The following is a 19,667-nucleotide window of genomic DNA, read 5'->3' on the forward strand; positions in this document are numbered from 1 at the left end:
GGCCAAGTGGGCGTAGCCCGAAACATTTTTGACCAATAGCAGTGGGCTAATGGCAGAAAAGGCGTAAACCGGAAATAATTATTGTTCTTTTGTTCGCTCTAATCATGCATAATCAGTTTTTACACGTTATATCAGATGGGGAGTTTTCACGGTTTTCGTGATGTCGCGTGATAGACAGGCAAAGCGGGTGTAGCCTGAAAAATGATTGATCAATCAAGGAGGGCTGATTGCATAAATGAAATAGAAACACTTGGGAGTAGCTTTATGTAATTGCGCCCCTGGTTGCGCTGTTGAGCACGAGCTTACGGGTTCGATCCCGGCCGAGGCGGCCACATTCCGATGGGGGCCGAATGCAAAAACGCTCGCGTACCGTGCATTAGGTGCACGTTGAAGAACTCCGAGTTGTGAAGATTAATTCGCAGATCTTCACTACCGAATTTAGTTATAACAAGCTTTCATTTTCACAAGCATAGAATATACCAGCACCAAATCTAACGCGCAAACGCAGTCTTCTTTGTGTATTTAAAGAATATTTCCGGCACCATTTCCTATAATACTTGCAATAATATTTGATGGACACATGTCAACATAGGTTGCAACGTGCAGATTATGGCGTGCCGTAGACAGTCTCCGCAGGATTTTGACCACCAGGCTTCGGCCTTGAACTCCCGGCTTATTGCAGAGCGACGCAACGCCATAGCCACTAAGTCGCTTTGGGACAACCCATATAGTATATAAAATGTGCCGCATAATTTATAACAAGATATATCGAGATATCAAGCTCGCAGTTGGTTACTTCCTCGTTCCCTCTCTTAGACGCAGCAGTCTATTCTACCTCATTTAAGTTTGTCCCGCACAACGATGTCAGTTGCAGAAGGCGTCCTCCAAAAATGCGCTACGAAATCTATGTTAGAAAAGTAGCATTTCAGCTTATCGATAAACCCATATTTATGTCCGAAGACCTTAGATCCGGCTTCTCAATCATGCTGGATTAAAGTTGCTACCTAGTTGATCCCCTGCCGCTCCGTGCGCAGTTCGACCTCTTTGAAACATTTTATCGGGCAGGAAGAGGATTCCCACCGTCAGTCTGAAACCCCCAATGCTTCTTAGTAGCTCGTTCGGATTACTTCTGGGAGAATATCGGGTATTAAATCATAAGACATAGTCTCAAAACGAGTGTAGACCTTCCTTAGCAGAAGATAGGTTGGATGCTATTATTAGAAGAAGGATGTTCGCTGCAGGCGGATCTAGACGAGCGAGATTTGCTGGCGATTCCGACGCCTGAACGCTGCTTTAAGGAAAGTTTATGAAACTCAAAAGCTGTAGCTACGTCGTTCAGAGTGCCATTCAGAGGCGCGGCGCGAGATGGGTGAACAAGATGCCGCGCGCAAGCGTCACGGTACTTTAGGACTGAAAAAAAAATCGAACGTTTAATTGAGAAAAACGGCACGACTATTCGCGCATAAAACACGATAGAGATATAATCCAGGGCTCGAAATACAGTCGCACAAGGAAAACGCAGAATTTGGCTGAGTAACAAAATCGCAAAATTCGAGTGCAGAACGAGAGCGCGACATGTGTTCGTAGGATGAGAACGCGAAATGTTGATGTACAATGAAATCGCACCAGTACAAAGACCGAGCGCGAAATCTGAAGGAACCTTAAGTGAGCGACAAACGTTGAGCTTCGGCCACATTGTTTAAACGAGCTGACGCTGTTAGTGAGTTTCCGACGCTTGACAGTTAGTCTGCGCGTTTCCGCACTTCGATGCCTTACGTTCAGCAGTGATAACTCCCAAATCCGTCACAGAAAACTTTTATTGCGATAGCAATTATATGGACACTTCAACCGGATTTCCGCCGTCGTCGTCGCCGTCGCCGTGAGGTTCCCTATAGATAAAATCTTCGCAGCGCGCCGTATGACCGAGCGGAAGCGTGCGGGGACGCGCGCTATCACGGAGAGCGAACGCACTCAATCACCCACGCGCAAGCAAGGAAGCGGGAAGCCAGCGCCGGAGGGAGCGCGGGGGGGGGGGGGGGGGCACTTCTGCTCTGCCAACAGCCGCGCTCGTCGCTCGCTCGCTCGCCCGCACCGTCTCTTATCTCCACACGGCTCTGACCTTTATGCGCTGTGCATTCGCCGCTCAGTTTCCGTTGAAGCGATAGACCGCACGTACCTTCGCCCGCTGCGGCGTATGCTTGCTGCCAGCGTTTTGACAGTCGTTGTCTGCAGTCATTCAGTGTGATCTGTTCATGTTTGTTTGTGCGTGCTAACACCACGCTTGTTCATTCAGTTAGTAATAGTCGGGCCACATTTTCCAACGCACGCTACACATGCAATGCTGCCCGGATCGGCAGTGCAGCACTACAGGTGTGTCCCTTCGCACGCGCTGCCCACGGGAAGCGCTTCTCATCAACACCACCGTTTCATACGCGCCTTCTCGTGGTCATCGAGTCTCTCTTCATGTCGGTCTACTTACGCCGCAGCACACCTGCTTACTTAATCAGCTCATGTTCACTACAATTCACATTGCTACCAAAGCCGCTCACCTTACTTCGTATGACATTGCTGTGTTGCTATCGCATTCATTGCTTCGCCCTTAGGGCGAAACTGTGACATTTTTTTCCCTTACGAGTTTTAGGATCCGGCACTATGACGGAACTATCGTGGCGCAGTAGTGAGAACACCCACTGCCCGCATACGAAAATACGTTTTCCAATGTCGATCCCACGGGCTCTTGCAATGTAATTAGAAAGGAACGAGATCTCTTCGAAGTAGTTATGATTTTGTCTGCCAACTATTTTCTAAACTTGCAGCGGCCCCTGCAGTGGAGCAATAATGATGAATACACGAATGTAGCGAAGCACCTAAATGTGCAAATTTCAAGTATCGTATCACCCGACACAACTGGCGCCGAATTCGCGTATCTTTTCCTTTCTAAGTGTCCTTTGCTATTGGCCAGCCACTTTCGCTAATAACATGTCCAGCATCAGGACTGGACTGCCTTTCTTCTGACAAATAATTGATAGTGTAAGAGCTCTTTGTGAATACTAGCCCTGATGTCCTGTATTTATGAAGGACATATCGCCTCAATATTCTGTGCCAGTATCACGATGCAATCGCTAAGCATTTCTGTCCATCGCTGATGATCCCGCGTATACACATGACGTAATGAATAGTATAACGGTGAATAATAATAATAATAAAAAGAAACCTGAAAAGCGAGCAGCGCAAGGTTGAAATAGAAGCTAGTACAGACCGGTGACATTTTGATGTGCCGAAGAAACTATCGCAGATCTTTAATATGCACTACGGAATAGGCAACGCTGTTGCAGGCAATGTCAGAGCTCATTTTCAGCTTTCCGTACTGTATGCTTGCTTATGTCTGACTGCGAAACTGTACACGTTTGGTCATTTTGATCCACGGGAACAGGGTGACCAAAGGAAGCACCCTGTGTTTGATAGGCAGTGAATAACTTTGCTAAGCGTGGATTACGCTGAGTCGTGACAAGTTTGTTTTCGAGAAATGACGCTGCGTTCTTTCTTCATTATAAATAGGTCTTGTACAACGTTTTAAAAACACAAACGAACAGGGAATTGGGGCTGAGTAAGCAAATGAACTCCTTCTTATAAGAGCCGTTCATTATTTGCCGGTCGCGCTCGCTAATTTCACGTTAGCTATCCCGATTGATTGGCGCCTGTTCATAAGAACCGCTCTGGCACGCGAGCAGCTTTGTGAATAGAGGTCAAGGATTTCAAAGGTCTTCCAATTGCTAACTTGAGTGCAATTGCTACTTGTTTAAGAGCCAGGGTTCGCTGGAACTCGTGTGGCTATGGCGAGCATGGAAGAAAGAAAAATAAAAGGCGCATAATGGACTGCCCCTGTCAATGTCTTCAACCACAAAGGGCCGAATGTTTACAAACATCTCGACAAATTCACAAATGTTTTCTGAACTATTTGTCAGTGGCCGACCACCTGTGCTAATATATTCGCGATCTTGAATAGTCAGCGCATTTTCTCAAGAACCGCCTTATAGCGTAAGAGATCCTTCGTGAATACGGGCTTTGGTTCATCGAAACAGATTGTATCACCGGCCAGCGTCATGTCTTATCGCCTTATTCGACATAACGAGTGGCCGCCAACACTTACTCGCAAGCAGCGATTGTTTTCAAAGAGTTCTTTGTATCGCAAGCCGTGATTGTTTTCAAACGGCTCTTTGAAATAGGTCGAGATAATTCAACAGCCGTATGCGCTACAATGCGCACAAGAAATGCGCATGCTATTTAAAACAGCGCTGCTAGAGCTCGCGTTAACATGCTGCGCTTCTACACGTTCTTCGAACAAGAGTTATTCTTACCCTACTCAATCTATATTTTTTTCTATATTATTTATCAATGCTGGTAACACAGAGTTCCCGCGCATCTTATTTTGTCATGTCAATCGTTTCTAAAGGATCATTGGTGCTCATGATAAGATAATTATCCTTAAATGAAAGTGCGCAGTAGTTATTTCCAATTCCTGGCTTCCTTTTCTTTTTTTTTCTTCCAACGCATTGCTCGCAAGATGCCCAGAACAGCTGTTGTAATTCATAATCAGCAGCAGACATGCGCGGCCACCGATGCTTAATTTTGTTGAGCGTGGGGCATAACTTTATTAGTTTCCTGTGCGCGCATAGCGCACGGCTCCGGCGTTTATGGCACCTTTATTACTAAACAGGAGCAGTTGCACGCGTGGGGCCTACAGAGATACGGTGGCCCTGGAAAGTCGCACGCTTCCGCAATGGGTGCCTCAGCGCGCTAATAATGAAGAGGCCACAAAACAGAATGAGCAACTTTTGCGCACCCATACCCACTCGCTTCGCGGGAAGAAACACGTTTATGCCCAGCGATAGGGTCAGTAGCAAAACTGTACGTGACGCCTGGGGCGCCTCATAAATAATTCACGCCGGTAATGATGTTAAAGCAGCAGGCTGAGAGCTCGGGAAATGGGTGGCCCAAGAGGCACTCGTTGCGTTTAATAACGCGCGCCGCCACTTCCGCGTGCTGTCTAAGGAAGCGTCAACGCTGTCTAAAAGTTCGCAGCCCCTCTTTTTCTCCATGGTAAACAATGCGGGAAAAGAGAACGCGGCTTCAGCGAGTCTAAGAGAGGATATCGAAAGACCTTCAGCGACAGTACCCTTCGAGGAAAGTGCCGTTTCCAAAAAAAAAAAAATGTCTTTATCATTGGCCGGTCTTGTGTAGAGAGAGAGAGAGAGAGAGAGAAAGAGAGACTTTAATGGATAAAACAAAATTTGAGGTCCCGTGGTTGGGGCCCCTAGTCCAGGGCTCCACTGGCGCGAGCGGCTCGCTGGGCCTGGTCCAGGAGAGCCAGTTGGCTGTCCTGATCCTCGTCGGCAAGTCGCGCCTCTCACTACCTGTTAAAATCTTGTATTTTTAGTTGTGTGGAGTTTATATATGTCGGTCTGTTTGGGCATATCTCACGTGATGTGCCGTAACGTTTGGCGTGTGCCCGCACCACGGGCATTCGTCGGTGTATCGTGTTTGGTGAATACGGCTAAGTGTATGTAGGTTTGGGTAAGTGTGTGTTTGAAGTCGACGCCAGTTCCTCGGCTGTTGACTGTTCAACTTTGGGTGAGGGCGTCCATATTGCCTCCGCTCCTGTCATTGGTGTTCGAGGATGTCGCGCGGTGAGAAGAGGGGCTCGTCACTAGGTCGGTCCGCAGATCAGATGCTTAGTACGCGACCTCGCCGGTCCGCCCTTGTGTTGCTCTCCATGCCCTCGTGTGCGGGGCACCAAGTGAGGTTGTGGAATCCCGTAATTTGACTCCCCGGAATTTTTAGTACTAAGCGCGGCGCCGTCCCGGAGAGATACAGGCGACAGGCGGTTTGTGAGTGCATGGGTATGACCGCAGATACATCCCTATTCTCCGCGTCCCTAATTGCAAGTGCAATCGCTGCGGCTTCTGCTGAGCTGACAGATTTAGCCCTGACCGATGCAGCTTCACACGATTTTGGTTTGTGGCCACCACCGTATACTTGTCCCTGCCCGTTTGGTTGTCCGGTTGTCCTCTAAATCTCTGGTGCAAGGTTCTCGCTCGGGCCTTCCGGCGCCCCGCATGATATCTCGGACTCATATTTTTCGGAATTGGGGACACCATTATGCGCTGCCTGACTTCCCATGTCATCTGCACAGTCTCTTCTGCACTGAACTGGGGGCGGAGTGCAAAGCCAAGTTTAGTTAATATGGCCCGACCCTGCGTTGATGCGCCCAGCCGTTGCCTTTGCGTGATGAGGGTGGCCGTCGCATATTCCTCGAAGGTATTGTGGATTCCCAATTTCTCGAAACGTTCTGTACTCGTATTTTCCGGGAGCCCTAGAGCAGCTTTAAATGCCCGCCGAATGATGACTTCAAGCTGGTTGAGCTCCTGCTTGGTAATGCTTTAGAAGGGGAGTGCGTACGTAATCCTACTGATGACAAAGGTGTGTAGCAGTCGGATCGTTTCTTCTTCCGAGAAGCCCTCGCGGGTTCGCGTAACCCTACAGATCACGTTAGCTACGTTTTGTGTAGTACCGTTGAGGAGGCGGAGCGTGTGCGCTACTCCGGCCGTTTGTTGGATCCATAATCCCAGGACGCGCAGTTTATTCACCTCTCTTACACGCCCCCCGCCAAAGAGCAGTTCGAAACTCAGGCGATTTTCTCGTCTCGCGTACTTTGCTCTTATTCGAATAAATTCAGACTTCTCTGGGGTACATGTTATGCCGGCTCCTTGCATGAAGGTCTCGACCTGTTGGATTGCCCATTGAAGAAGCTTCTGCTTATCCCCGTAGGATCCCCGATTTGCCCGCAGCGCAATATCGTCAGCCTAAATGGCGCTCCCTAGCGCTTGCTTCGCATCCAGTTACAGTGTGAGTTTACGCATTCCCAGATTAAATAATTAAATAGGAGCGGGGAGAGAATGGACCCTTGTTGGCTTCCTCGATCGGGAACCACAAAGAATTTCGACCTAGTTGAGCCCAGACCGATGGTGGTCGTACGGTCATAAGTCATAAGCCGTAAATCATACGGGAAAGGCAGGGAGGTTAACCAGGCTGAGCCCGGTAGGCTACCCTGCATTGGGGAAGGGGGAAAAGGAATTGAAAGAGAGGGAAGAGAGAAGTTCACACCTGCACATTTACACAGTCAAGCGTTCATCACTGAGTTTCGTCACAGGCGGTCATACAGGCCAGCGCACCTCAAAAAACGCAGCAGCGCCTTTGTAGCCCTGCACATAGCAGACGCACGAGGCCACGGGCCCAAGATCCCCGTAAAAGGCCTGACGTCTAAGTGCCCCAAAGCCGTCCGAAGGGCACTCCTTCGGACGGTGGCTGGTGGTTTCCTCAACACCACATGTGCTGCAGTTGGCACTGTCCGCAATTCCAATTAGGAATGAATAGGAGTTTGTAAATGAAACGCATATTCGCAGGCGGCACAGTAATGTTTCTTTTTGTGTAGAATAAACTCTATGCCAAGTAGATCAAAAGGCATTAGCAGAGTGCGACATCTTTGTTGTCTTCCAGGTTAAAGTGTGATGGAGTTGCTTTATCATAACTCTCTAGTCTATTCTACCATATCATCTTAGTATATTAAGGGAAAGAAGCTGAACTATTTGAATATTTTGGGAAGGTGAATGAGTTGCCTGTTATGTACTTGTTCTCCGGCGTTATTGGTATAATGATGCATAACACTCGCCCATGTGTCGATCATTATTATTCTGTGTGGATACAGAATTGGGGGGGGGGGGGGGGGGGGCTTCTCAGCTGACAAATAGTCCGCAGCAATACGGGAAGTCACCTGAAACGTAGAGTGTACAGTACCGCCGAAAGAAATGAGCCACGCGGCGAAGACAAAAAAGAGAATTTAGGACTATTCGATTTGCGAACCAAACTAGGTTCTGAAATGCCTAATTGTTGTTAGGGATTTATTTTATCCTTCCAAACTAGGTTCAGAAGCCAACCACCGGAAAAGGCACAAGACCTGCCAGGTCTTCGGGATGGAGGGGATAGGAATACAGAAAGAAAGATGGGAAGAAGGGCCGGGCCGGGGGGTGAGCCGGAAAAATATGACACGCCTGAAAAAGTAAAGTCAGACTACGACGAATTTACAGCACGGCACCACCTACACCACTCATGCTGTTCAGCAGATGTTGCTAGATGCCTAAGAACTTAAATCCGACCAAATTTCAGTAAAAATGTGTACTGCAGTGTGTGGAACATCTGAGGCGTTTGGACCACTATGAACTGAAACATGCCCCCCACGGCACACGAATTAATTCAGTCTGTCAAAAAAACTGCGTCAGTATGCAATAGGTAATAAGCAACACATACATTTTGTTGGAACTTGGAGGTTAACAAAGAAGCTCGAGAACAAGTTGAGGACCGCACAAATAGCGATGGAACTAAAAATCTTAGGATGAACGTTAAAAGACAGGAAGAGAACGGTGTGGATTAGAGAACAAACGGGGATAGCCGATATTCTAGTTGACATTAAGCGGAAGAAATGGAGCTGGGCAGGCCATGTAATGCGTAGGATAGATAACCGGTGGACAGCTATGGTTACAGAATGGATATCAAGAGAAGGGAAGCGCAGTCGAAGTCGGCAGAAAACCAGATGGGATGATGAAGTTAGAATATTTGCAGGCGCAAGTTGGAATACGCTAGCGCAAGACAGGGGTAATTGGAGATCGCAGAGAGAGGCCTTCGTCCTGCAGTGGACATAAAATATAGGCTGATGATGATGATGACATTTTGTTGGAATAGTTGGCGGGCGGTGACTCAAGAAAGAAAGAGAGAAAGCAAGGAGAGGAATGGCAGAAAGTTCAATCAGACGAGCGTCTGGTTTGCTACCCTGTACTGTGGGTAAGGGAAAGGGAGAATAGGGGCACTATAAGTGGTCTTTCAAACCAATGCACTTCAAGTACTGTACTAGTGCACGAATCGCTCTTTGTACGAGTGACGGGTGTGGCCTCGGTCCGAGTATCTTTGACTCAGAGAACGGCCACGAGTCCAGTCGGTTTAAGTTGTCCGGAGAGAAAGGCGCACTCAAGACATGCACGCAGCTGGTATAGGCAAGGATCTTCTCTGGACGAGCGGTGGAACACAACGCTGACCTAGCAGAGTTGGGACGTTATTTTGATATGCTCTTAACATAGGGAAAAAAAACGATACTGAAGTAAAGATAAATTTATCCGGCGGTTTGTTTTATAAAAAATAACAAAAGAAATCCGGAGCACTTTTTAACGATTCTTTTAATTTTCCATTCTTTTAGCCTTCCGTCATTACCTTGTTGGCATCATTAGCGTCATTGGCTACCATTGCGTGTGTGTTCACAATTTTCATCCGCATTAATTTCTTTCCGTATGCTGCCTTTCTTGTACTAAGTCTTGAACGCTGCATGGTATTTGAATAACGCTTGTCAAAGTCACAGTGCGCCTACATCTCCCAGCCTACAATGCGCCAGAACCTCCAGCACTCTATGAGAGCTCGGTCATTGGCACTGTCGCTAACGGTGAGTAATAAACAACGCGCCCTTTCGTCACAGAAAATGCATGCACGAGACAGTCACGCTGTATACGACAGTGAGCTGAATAGTTTCGATGTTTATGAACCACGGTCGGAGAGAAAGCACCACCTACCGTATGGCCTCGATCATTTGTAGGCCCATCCTGACGCAGTTGTAGGCGTGGCTAGGCCTGGAGACCGGAAGACCGGACACACAGTAGTAGCAGTCACCGAGGATCTTGATCCGCATGCAGTGGTTCTCCTGTAAAAAAAAAAAAAAATAAGCCCGCACTGTGATGGCCTGCGTTGCCTCTCATTCTCAAGAGTAGTAGCAAAAAAGCGAACCTAGTCACCTGCCACTGGTGATCGATGCCTTAATCCTCTCAGAGACAGCGATTTCGCAATATTGCCCTTGCACACTCTCACACGTATGTAAGTATATAAAGAAAGAAATAAAGAAATAAATAAAGAAAGAAAGAAAGAAAGAAAGAAACAAACAAACAAACTGTGAAGAAGAAGACGTCATATTTTATCTTACTGGCATTGCCCAACTCTGGTTCCATAACCACGACAACGACATCCGACATGGTCAACTTTCAAGACGTCTTTCACTGAAGTGTTTGTTCGACCTGCTGTCCGCAAACTACGCGCTGAACAGCGCTTGCGCGCGCGTGCACAGCAGACTGGTGAAACTTTCACGAGCAACAATAAAGAAGTCGTCGATCTTTGTAAACGTGTCAACGCCGCCATACCCGAAGCTGATAAAATTCAGCACATCCTCAAAGGCATCCATGACGGCGCGTTCCAGATGCTCCTGGCCAGGAATCTATGCACCGTTTCTGAAGTTGTCACCTTATGTCAGAGCTACGATGAGTTGAAGAAGCAACGCACCCTGACTCGGCCGCCTCTGTCGACCGCCGACTCGCTATCGAGTCTCGTTGCCGTTTCCGACCACTCTCCACTGCTTCAGCAGATTAAAGACTTCGTGCGTGAGGAAGTTGCCCGTCAACTTTGTTTGGTCCCCTTCACTCAGGAGCCGTCCTGTCGTCTGCCTACAACGCGCGATACAAGCTACTACAGGGATTTTCACCTTTCTTCCTCCTGTATGGACGGGAGTCTTTGCATACCATCGACACTCTCCTTCCTTACCGTCCTGACGCTTCGGAGTGCCCACCTGTGTACGAAGCTGCCCGACAAGCTGAAGAGTGCCGCCAGCTCGCACGCACCTTTACGTCACAAGAACGACAGCGCCAGAAGGAATGCCGCGCCGACTCACTTCCAAATCCCACGTATGCCCCTGGGTCTCTTGTATGGCTGGCTGTCCCTTACCAAACTCCCGGGATTTTCCTCGAAACTCGTCCCAAAGTACGAAGGGCTTTACCGCGTCTTGGAGTAAACGTTCCTGGTGAATTTTACCATCGAGCCACTTTCTCCTTCTGCCGACATGGGCCGGCGTGGACGTGACTTCGTCCTCGTGGAGCGTCTCAAGCCCTACCACGACCCTCTCCCTCCAACCTCTTGGGTGGCCAGGATGGCTCTTTTTCTGCGGGGGCGATTATGAATAACAAGCGCCTGCGTCCAGCAGCATCGCCAACGCTCGGCTCGCTCGGCTCGCGCTGCTGGTCCTGGTGTCTTTCGAGACGGTTCCCCACGCTGCCTCGCCGTTCCTTGAACTCGTAGCGTCCTTGCAGGACACCGCCAATGAATCTTTTATGAAAACAAACAAACAAGCGAACTAACTAACTAACTAACTAACTAACTAACTAACTAACTAACTAAGTACCTAACTAGCTAAATTACGAAGAAAATATACGCGATAATGTTCAAACAACATTTAATACTTTGCTTTCCCGTGGGTTGCTGGAAACCATCAACCGAGAATGTTTACCGTATTTCTGTCCCTCAACGTACGAGGTGTGTTAAAAAAGCATCAAACCTATGGTCAGCAGAAATACATTTTGTGATTAGGAGGTACAAAACCCTAATCCCCTTCAAAGTAGTCTCCTTGGTAATGCACACACTTTTCCCAGCGCTCCCGCCACTCTTGGAAACGCCTCTGGAACGCGTCATTTGCAATGGTGATCAGCCAGGCTATCGCATTTCGCATGATGTCTTCTCTTGACTCAAATCGGGTCTTTTTCAGCGGCATTTTCAGCTTGGGAAATAGGCTCCAGTGTCGTACGGAACGGCGTTCCAAGGAACGGCGTTACTGGAACTAGTTCCTTTTGGGAGGAACGGAGGAACGCCACTGTTCCATTAACGGTCGGTGGAACTGTAGCGGTAACTCGTTACGTTTATGAAGGAACGGCAGAGGGAACGACGTTCCTTCTGTAAACGTTCCACGGCATTGAACAGACGCACGCACGTACGCAGCACATCACGCAGGGCGGATGGGCGACCACGTGAGACGCAAAGAACTACCGCTTGCCGGTCACGTGACTGTGAGTCATTTTTTCGTGAGTTTTCCGTTGTATTTTTTATTACTAGGCTTCAAGATTGTCACGTGACGCTCCATCCTGTATTTTCTTTCCTCCATGCCGGCCTGCCGCAAAGGAACCATGACGTCAGGATCGCAGTACCACTCGAGGGACTTCGCGGCGGATTGAAAGTTTCCAGTCCTCACGGGCACCGAACCCTTCCAGCCGAGGCACAGGATGAGCTGTCGCGGTACTTGCTGGTACCAGTTGACTACCCGCTGTCGCAGATGAAGAACTGTGAGTGACTGAACCACCTTTTCCTCAAGTACAACACGGCATTACCCTCAAGCGCTTCGGTGAAACGGATCTTCAACACTGACAGCGAAGTGCTGACGAAAAAATCACCAGCCCTTCCCCTATCGAGAAAATGGGGGTAAGCAAAGCTTGCGACAAGACCACGCTGTCACAGGCGTTCTACTTCGTTTGCCCTAAACTCAGGGTCGGCGGCTCTTCGCTGACGTTTGGCCTCAACATCGCGCTTCCGCAACTCGGATCCGCGGCTCTTCGCTGACGTTTAGCCTGGGCTTCGGAAGCCATCTCGCTAAAATCGGCGCGTCGACGGCGAGCTCTTTCCTGAGCCAGTTCGCGGCGCAGTCGCTAAAACGCAGCCTGCTCCTCGGCGGAACGCACCACGCGTGGCCCTTCAATCTGGACCCCGAAACTGATCTGAGGCGAGGAAAGCCCCGCGGAGCGTGCGTAAATCCCCTTTCCTTTCCTTGCTCGTGAGACACCAAACCACCCTGATTGGTCGAGCACGTCACGTGATCCGGCGCCCGCGCAGCTTTTCCCGCACCAGTTCTACTCTGGGAGCGGAGCTGAAATGTCCGGCCCCGGTATGTGCCCCACTTTCTTTCTTTCTTTCTTTCTTTCTTTCTTTCTTTCTTTCTTTCTTTCTTTCTTTCTTTCTTTCTTTCTTTCTTTCTTTCTTTCTTGTCCCTGGATTATACGCGCATATCCAATGCGAGTATGCGCCACACGTGATTTTATTATCGTTAATCGTGACGTAACTGACGAGCATGTGATGTTATTGATGTCATGACCCATCAGTCATGTTAGTCATACATTCGTACCCATCCATGCCAATTTTGGTGTATAGCAAGGGAACAAGACGCGAGTTTTCGACACGCTTTCAATAATGTTTTAGCGTGACACCACCGTCAATACTCGTGAGGCAATGCAAGCTTCGCTTGAAAAACGGATTCGCCGTTTAGGCACCAACATAGAGATGCAACTCTTGCTGAGTTCAAACAAGGGACTTAACTAAGTTGCCAATATGTATTCTAGACATTTTTGTTTCCCACTCATACTGCAATATTGAATTAGCATTCATTAAATACCTATGTATCGCTTCTTTCGATGTGGCTTCTTGTGCAAGAAATTTAATTATATTGGTGCATGTGAGTAACTTTCTATTTCCACATCTGAAGCGCAGTATCTTGACTGCGCATTTGAAGACCGAAGTGCAAAGTGCCATATGTGTTGCACTTGCACTAGACGAGCACCAAAGTCGCAGTTAGACATGTCTGGAGTATGTCCGGCGCTCCCTGAAAAAATTCTTATAGGAGCGTTTCTTTCGATTCTTTTTATTTCCAGATAATCTGCTGCCGGCGATGTTCAAATTCGCATAATATACGTAGTTCTATGCGAGTTTTAAATTGCATATTTTATTTCGCCTCAGGATTATCCGACACTATATTTTAATTAAAGAATCATAAAATGTAACGTTAATGTAAGGGCACGTTTCAATGTTCGAAGTATAACTGGAATGCGTTTCTTTTGCATTAAAGGAACTTGTAACGGTAACTCGTTTCAATATTGGGAAGGAACGAAGAACAAGCTTTCGTTCCTGTTTTAGAGGAACGTGTACAATACTGGAAATAGCCAAAAGTCGCAAGGAGCCATGTTGTGGGAGTAGGGAGCCTGACTAACCCACGAATGTTGTGTTTGGCGAAGAAAGAATCAGTGGCCGAATTCACATAGCTTTTTACTCGTAAGAATTCTTTGCCATTGGCCAGCCGTCTTTGCTAATGACATGTCAAGCCTCATGACTGGCTGAAAGTTTCTCATACGAACAATTTCATTGTAAGAGTTCTTTGTGAATACGGGCACAGATGTGCAGAATAGGCGGGTGCGTTATCATGATGGAGCTGCCAAGTTTTTGCTGCCCACAGATCAGGTCGTTTGCGTCGCACAGCATCACGAAGGCGACGAAGGACATCCTGGTAGTATTTTTTGTGGGCCTTGTGGTGCGTACTCATGATACACAGCTCGACGGGAGTCGAAGAAAATGGTCAGCATGACCTTGATATTGCTGCGGACCTGCCGTGCTTTTTGTTGGCCTCGGGGATGTCGGACGTTTTCATTGTGATGACTGCATCTTGGTTTCTGGGAAGTACCCATAAACCCACGACTCATCGCCTGTGATCTCGATGTTCAGAAAGTTCAGGTTACAGTTTGGATTGCCCAGCAGGTCCTCTATGATTTCCAGACGGTGTTGATTCTGATCTATTGTTAGCAGTTTGGGTACGAATTTCGCGGACACTCTCCTCATGCTCAAATCATCGGCCAAAATTGAATGTACTGATCCAATGATTACCCCTATCTCGTTCTCAAGTTCTTGGACTGTGATGCGACGGTCCTCCATGACCAACGTCCGCACTTGCTCAATGACATTCTCATTGCTTGTTGAGGGTCTGTCTGAATGCGGTTTGCTGTCCACTGATGTGCATCCATCTTTGAAGCGGTTGTACTACTAATTTATCCGTGAGGTGCTTATGGTATCGTCCCCGAAAGCGTGTTGACTCTTGCGAATGATTTCCACTTGCGCGATCGCCAAGCTTTTGTCAAAATTTGATGCAATATTGCTGCTCATCTTGTTCTGTCGTTTTACAACTTACTGAAATCCGACAAGCGCTAACTACTCGTCCTACACACTCATAAGCCGACTGCCAGCAACTGACGCTTTCTGCGGGCGGAAAAAAATTCACGCATGCGGATGAATACCCCCTCCATATGTCCGCCGAAGGAAGCCTCCTGCACTTCATTGGTTTACGTAAGAAAGAAGAAGGTTCGATACTTTTTGAACGTACGTACCTCGTATCTATGTTTTGCTGCGATAGCAATTATATGTACACTTCAAGTGGATTTCTGCCGTCGGCGTCGCCGTCGCCGTGAGGTTCCGTATAAAGTCCAAGGGCGATAAAATCGTCGCCGCGCACCGTATGTGCGAGTGAAAGCGCTCGGGGGACGCGCGCTATCAAGGAGAGCGAACGCACGGCGGAGAGCAAACGGGACTTCCGTCCCGCGAAAGGCCGTGGGGGTATGGGAGGGAGGGAGGGGGGCGACACTGTGCTGCGGCACCAAATGAGTATCTTGCAACCGGGCCCAAGGGGAACTCGCCACTCAGTCTCCCACGCGAAAGGAGGAAAGCGGGAAGGCAGCGCGGGAGGCAAGGGGGGGGGGGCAGCTTCTACTCTGCCAACAACTGCGCTTGTACTTGGCGCCGGTGCAGACTGTCGCGCGCACCGTATCTTGAAAGCGATCTCCACACGCCTCTGACCTTTGTATACGCTGTGCATTCGCCGCTCAGTTTCCGTTGATGCGATAGACCGCACGAATTAACCTTGGCTCGCTGCGGTGGCTGCGCTTGCTGCCAGCGTTTTGACAGTGGTTGTCTGCGGTGGTCGAGTGGGATCTATTCATGTTTGAGTGTGCGCGCTGACACCACGCTTGTTAATTATGTTAGTAAGCGAATGCGTCCAAGTTTATGCAGCCGATAAAACTACAGTGCCTACTCCGAATAGCTCTATACTAATTTGCTATCGCAATTGATGCTTCGCATTTCGGGCGAAACTGCGACATTTTTTTACAATTGCCCATGACAGATATCAGAATTCCACGTATTTAAACGGATTACTTGAACAAAACGACATTACTTGCTCGGAAAATCGTGATTTTCAAATAGCCAATTGTTTCAGTTTCAGCTCAGTAAACAATCACTAAGTAATAATTCGCTCTACAAAATAGTTTCAATTCAAATACCATTTATCTTTTTTGATCAAGTTTACTCTCCATGACCAGATATAAAGGTGATAAAGCTCCAATTTTTCTCGATGTGGAATAGTGTTTGGGATTTGCTGGGCTAAGAAGGTATTAGTAAAGCTTTGTTAATTAACTAATTGAACATCGCGATTGATCTTGCAAGTAACGCTTGTCATACTTAGTAGGAGAAGGGGGGGGGGGAGCGAAATGTAAGGAGGTAAGCCACATGCGATTGGACTATGCATGTGAAGCGGCAGACCGACAATATTTAAAGATGCTCTTAAAGAAGAAAAAAAAAACGATAAATTTGTGCAGATCCCACGCACTTTGAGAATCGACGTTATCCGAAGCATTTTGCAGGTACCCGGCTATTTAGCATTATTTGGGGCGACGGCTGTGGTTCGATTCCAACGTCAATCCCACATTACTTTTTTATTAAATCGAGGCGAGACAGGAACCTAGCTGTACCTAGCAACCTACCAACCCACCTGCCGCAAAGTGCAATAAATGAGCCAAAGAATGCGTCGCAATAAAAGGAAAGAGGCACACATGGGACAGATCCGTGCCACTGGTTCAAGAATTCAAGGCTTATTACGAATTTATTGCCAGGTCTAGAAGCAGGCAGCTGTATAAACAGATATCACAATAGGGGAAAAGAGGCCTGGGGTTTACCAAGGGAGTGGGGTGTGTACTGTTTTACTCTGGACAGTCATTCGTTCAATGCCGAGATTACCGTGATCAGTCAGCATTCGTTCAATGGTAACGGCGAGCTTCGTTGCTAAAGTGCCCTCTGTTTAACTACACCCCCCCCCCCCCCCCGCCCCTTCGTTGTTCAACCCCTACTTAACCACAATGTCCATTTAAAGCATGGTAGGGAATAATCGCAGGTCTGCAGATCCCAAAGCAGTCAAGCACGTGACGATGATTTTCTTTATTGCGCGCTTTTCTTTTAAGAAAATTAATAAATTAGCGTAGAACACGCTTGGCTTGCAGCGGCTACTTCTAAAAGCCTGTGAAAACTTTTAAGCACGCAGAATTTTCCGAACAGCGACGTCTTACGATTTTGTGTCTGCGGACGCTGGCAACACAGGTAAATGGGAACAATAGAGACATCTGCCGCAGCAAGAAAATGAACTGTTGTTTGACAATGCGGCTTCAGGCTTAGAAAATAGTCTGTACTACCAGCAGTGGCTTAGAAGAGACAGTGGCCCTTGCGCCAAAAAAATATCCCGTGCATCATCATCATCATCATCAGAAGGGACAGTGGTTCTGGTCGCCAGACCTCGGCAGACGTGCGGAGAAAACGTGAGCCCAAAGAGGAGGAGCAGCGAAGAAAAGGCGTGGAGTGTAATGAGCCTTTCACTTGTCGTGCTAGTAGGCGAATAAACGATACGTGTAGCGAAGGAAGCACCACTTTCCAAAACAAACCGTCTGCACTTCGCAGAAATGCTTTTCAAGATGTAAAATCCTCAGTGATCACACAGAAATAACTTGTGACGTAGAGCAGAATGCATTCGAGAACGGCTGAGGCGCGTACATTGACGCGACGTAACATAGTACGATCACAAGATTACTATCGACAGATTTATAGCAGAGCATCACTATGTGACCGCAAGATTATCTTCCAGTGACAAAAAAAAAAAAAAAGACGAGGCTTTTAAGAAACAACATCGGGGTGAATTCTATCACCATTTTTTGTTATCTGCACGATAAAATTTACGCTTTTTCTGAGTTTTCGATCCTTTCAAACATTTAGGCAACATTAATATTTATGCGAAGACGTCATGGCTTGTTTTTATAAATAAAATGAGTGTCACTGTTTAACAAGCAGCATAGTAGCCATGAAGATGTTGATAGGGCTGCTTTAATTGAAATTGAAAACTAGGAATATAGGTTTTTAAAGGCAAACCTTCCAGAGCTACGCCGCTAATGAATGAGCATGACATATAGACGAGCAAAAGCAAAAACTTGGGGTAAAGCAAAGCTGCAGTCACGGAACTCCCAAATCAGAAATGCATGCAGTGCGCAGTCACCAAAGGCATTTGAGGTAAAACCGCTGTCCAGTAAAGACAAAGTGAGCAGACCACCAACATGTCTCACGTAAGAGTCATGCTGCTGCGTGAAGTGATGCAGTTGCTAAGAAAGTGATTACTTAATCACTGTCAGAAAAAAAAGATCATCCGAAACACAGGCAAACTTAAGCGCAAAACAGCTAGTGCACAACGCATGTACTTTTTTCAGGCTGCTAACTTTCATTGGCTCTGTTTTGTCCTGCGCAGCGCGTCTCCGGTCGGTAATGCAGCTTAAATTAATGCATTACAGGATGTGTTAGTTTTAACTCAAGCGTAATGACTACTCTGCGAGCTTTTTCCGGGAATGTGAGCGCTAGGACAGCCTTTTCAGACTCTCGTCCTAATTAAGCACCAGCAGTGAAACTACAATAAATAAAGTAAAGAAGAATTTTTCGCTGAGAGTTGACGGAAAAGAGGTTGGATATTAAAGATTTCACCACGCTCCTCAAAACAGGTCTCATAATGAAAGCTAAAAGCTGATGCAGTCGCGCGCCCGGGTTACAGCGGTCAGCGTCACAATTAATGTCATTCGCTTCGGCGCGCATCCAGGACTCGCGTTGCTTCGAAACGTCGACCCTCGACGATTTACATTTTCCTGGTCGTCTCCGACTGTGTTTCGAGAATCGCTCTCCCTTTCTCGTAACTCGAGATCTCGCCCCCCTTTCGAAGCCCGACGACACTCGCATTTCAAGTCGGCGGCGACGGCCGCGCGGCTCGCATGGAAATCTCACTTGGAGGATCGAGGAGCCCTGACAGCGGAACGGAAGAGTAGGAACGGGGTTGCCGGAAAATGGCGCCACCCGACACCACCGAAAAACAGTGAAATAACGACGCACGCGCGCGCGCGCGCGCGAGGACGTCCCGATGCATCTGGTTTGAGAACCAAATCGCCAAATAAGGCCCCGCTCAGAGCCACTCCCCGTATTCGCTGCATTCGGACAAATGGCGGGCACAACTGAGACGGCCGCTTCGAGGCGAGACAAACAGGACGCGATTTAGGGCGGGCGCCGTGCCAGGAGCGCGCCAGGCTCCGAAAATGCATCGAATTCGCGATGCGAACGGCCCCTCCGATTCCAGTGTCAAAGCGCCGGGGCACACTGCTCCCCAGTAGCACGTGGCGAGGCAGCATTGCGCGACGCGTAGCTGCTGAGATTGCATTACTGTCCGTTCGGCAGATTTCGGGGGGGGGGGGGGGGGTTGAGCCACTTTTGTCGTACAGCTTTTCTTGTTATATTGCAGCTGCGTGAAAATGGACTGCTTTAGGGGAAGCACGCACCACATGGATGGTGCTGAGAAAAACGCACTCTTCTCTCTTGAGGTCAAAAAGCCAGAAAGACCGGCACTTCATCTTATGCCTGAGAGTGTAATGCCCCCGGAGCGGTGCGCCACTGGATCGCTTTTTGAATGGCAGTCGGCACGAAACTGTCAACAGGAGCACCGGCGGAACTTAAAAAAAAATGACAAAAGTTGGACTTACAATGCAGAAGTGCAAAGCTCAGCTTCTTTGGAAAGGTTAGGCGTAGTGTTCTAGAAAAAATAA

At 48.0% G+C, this 19,667-nt stretch overlaps 1 protein-coding gene across 1 annotated transcript in view; it reads right to left on the bottom strand.

Moving 5' to 3' along the window:
• The window catches only part of LOC119436082 (adenylate cyclase type 2), a 650,431-nt gene that overhangs the window by 140,065 nt on the left and 490,699 nt on the right, over positions 1-19,667 (bottom strand). The window contains exon 7 of the mRNA XM_037702828.2: positions 9,672-9,799. Coding sequence (XP_037558756.1) covers positions 9,672-9,799 — 128 coding nt within the window. The remainder of the gene's footprint in view (positions 1-9,671; positions 9,800-19,667) is intronic.

The sequence above is a fragment of the Dermacentor silvarum genome, chromosome 1, assembly GCF_013339745.2.
Source record: "Dermacentor silvarum isolate Dsil-2018 chromosome 1, BIME_Dsil_1.4, whole genome shotgun sequence".
Lineage (NCBI taxonomy): Eukaryota > Metazoa > Arthropoda > Arachnida > Ixodida > Ixodidae > Dermacentor > Dermacentor silvarum.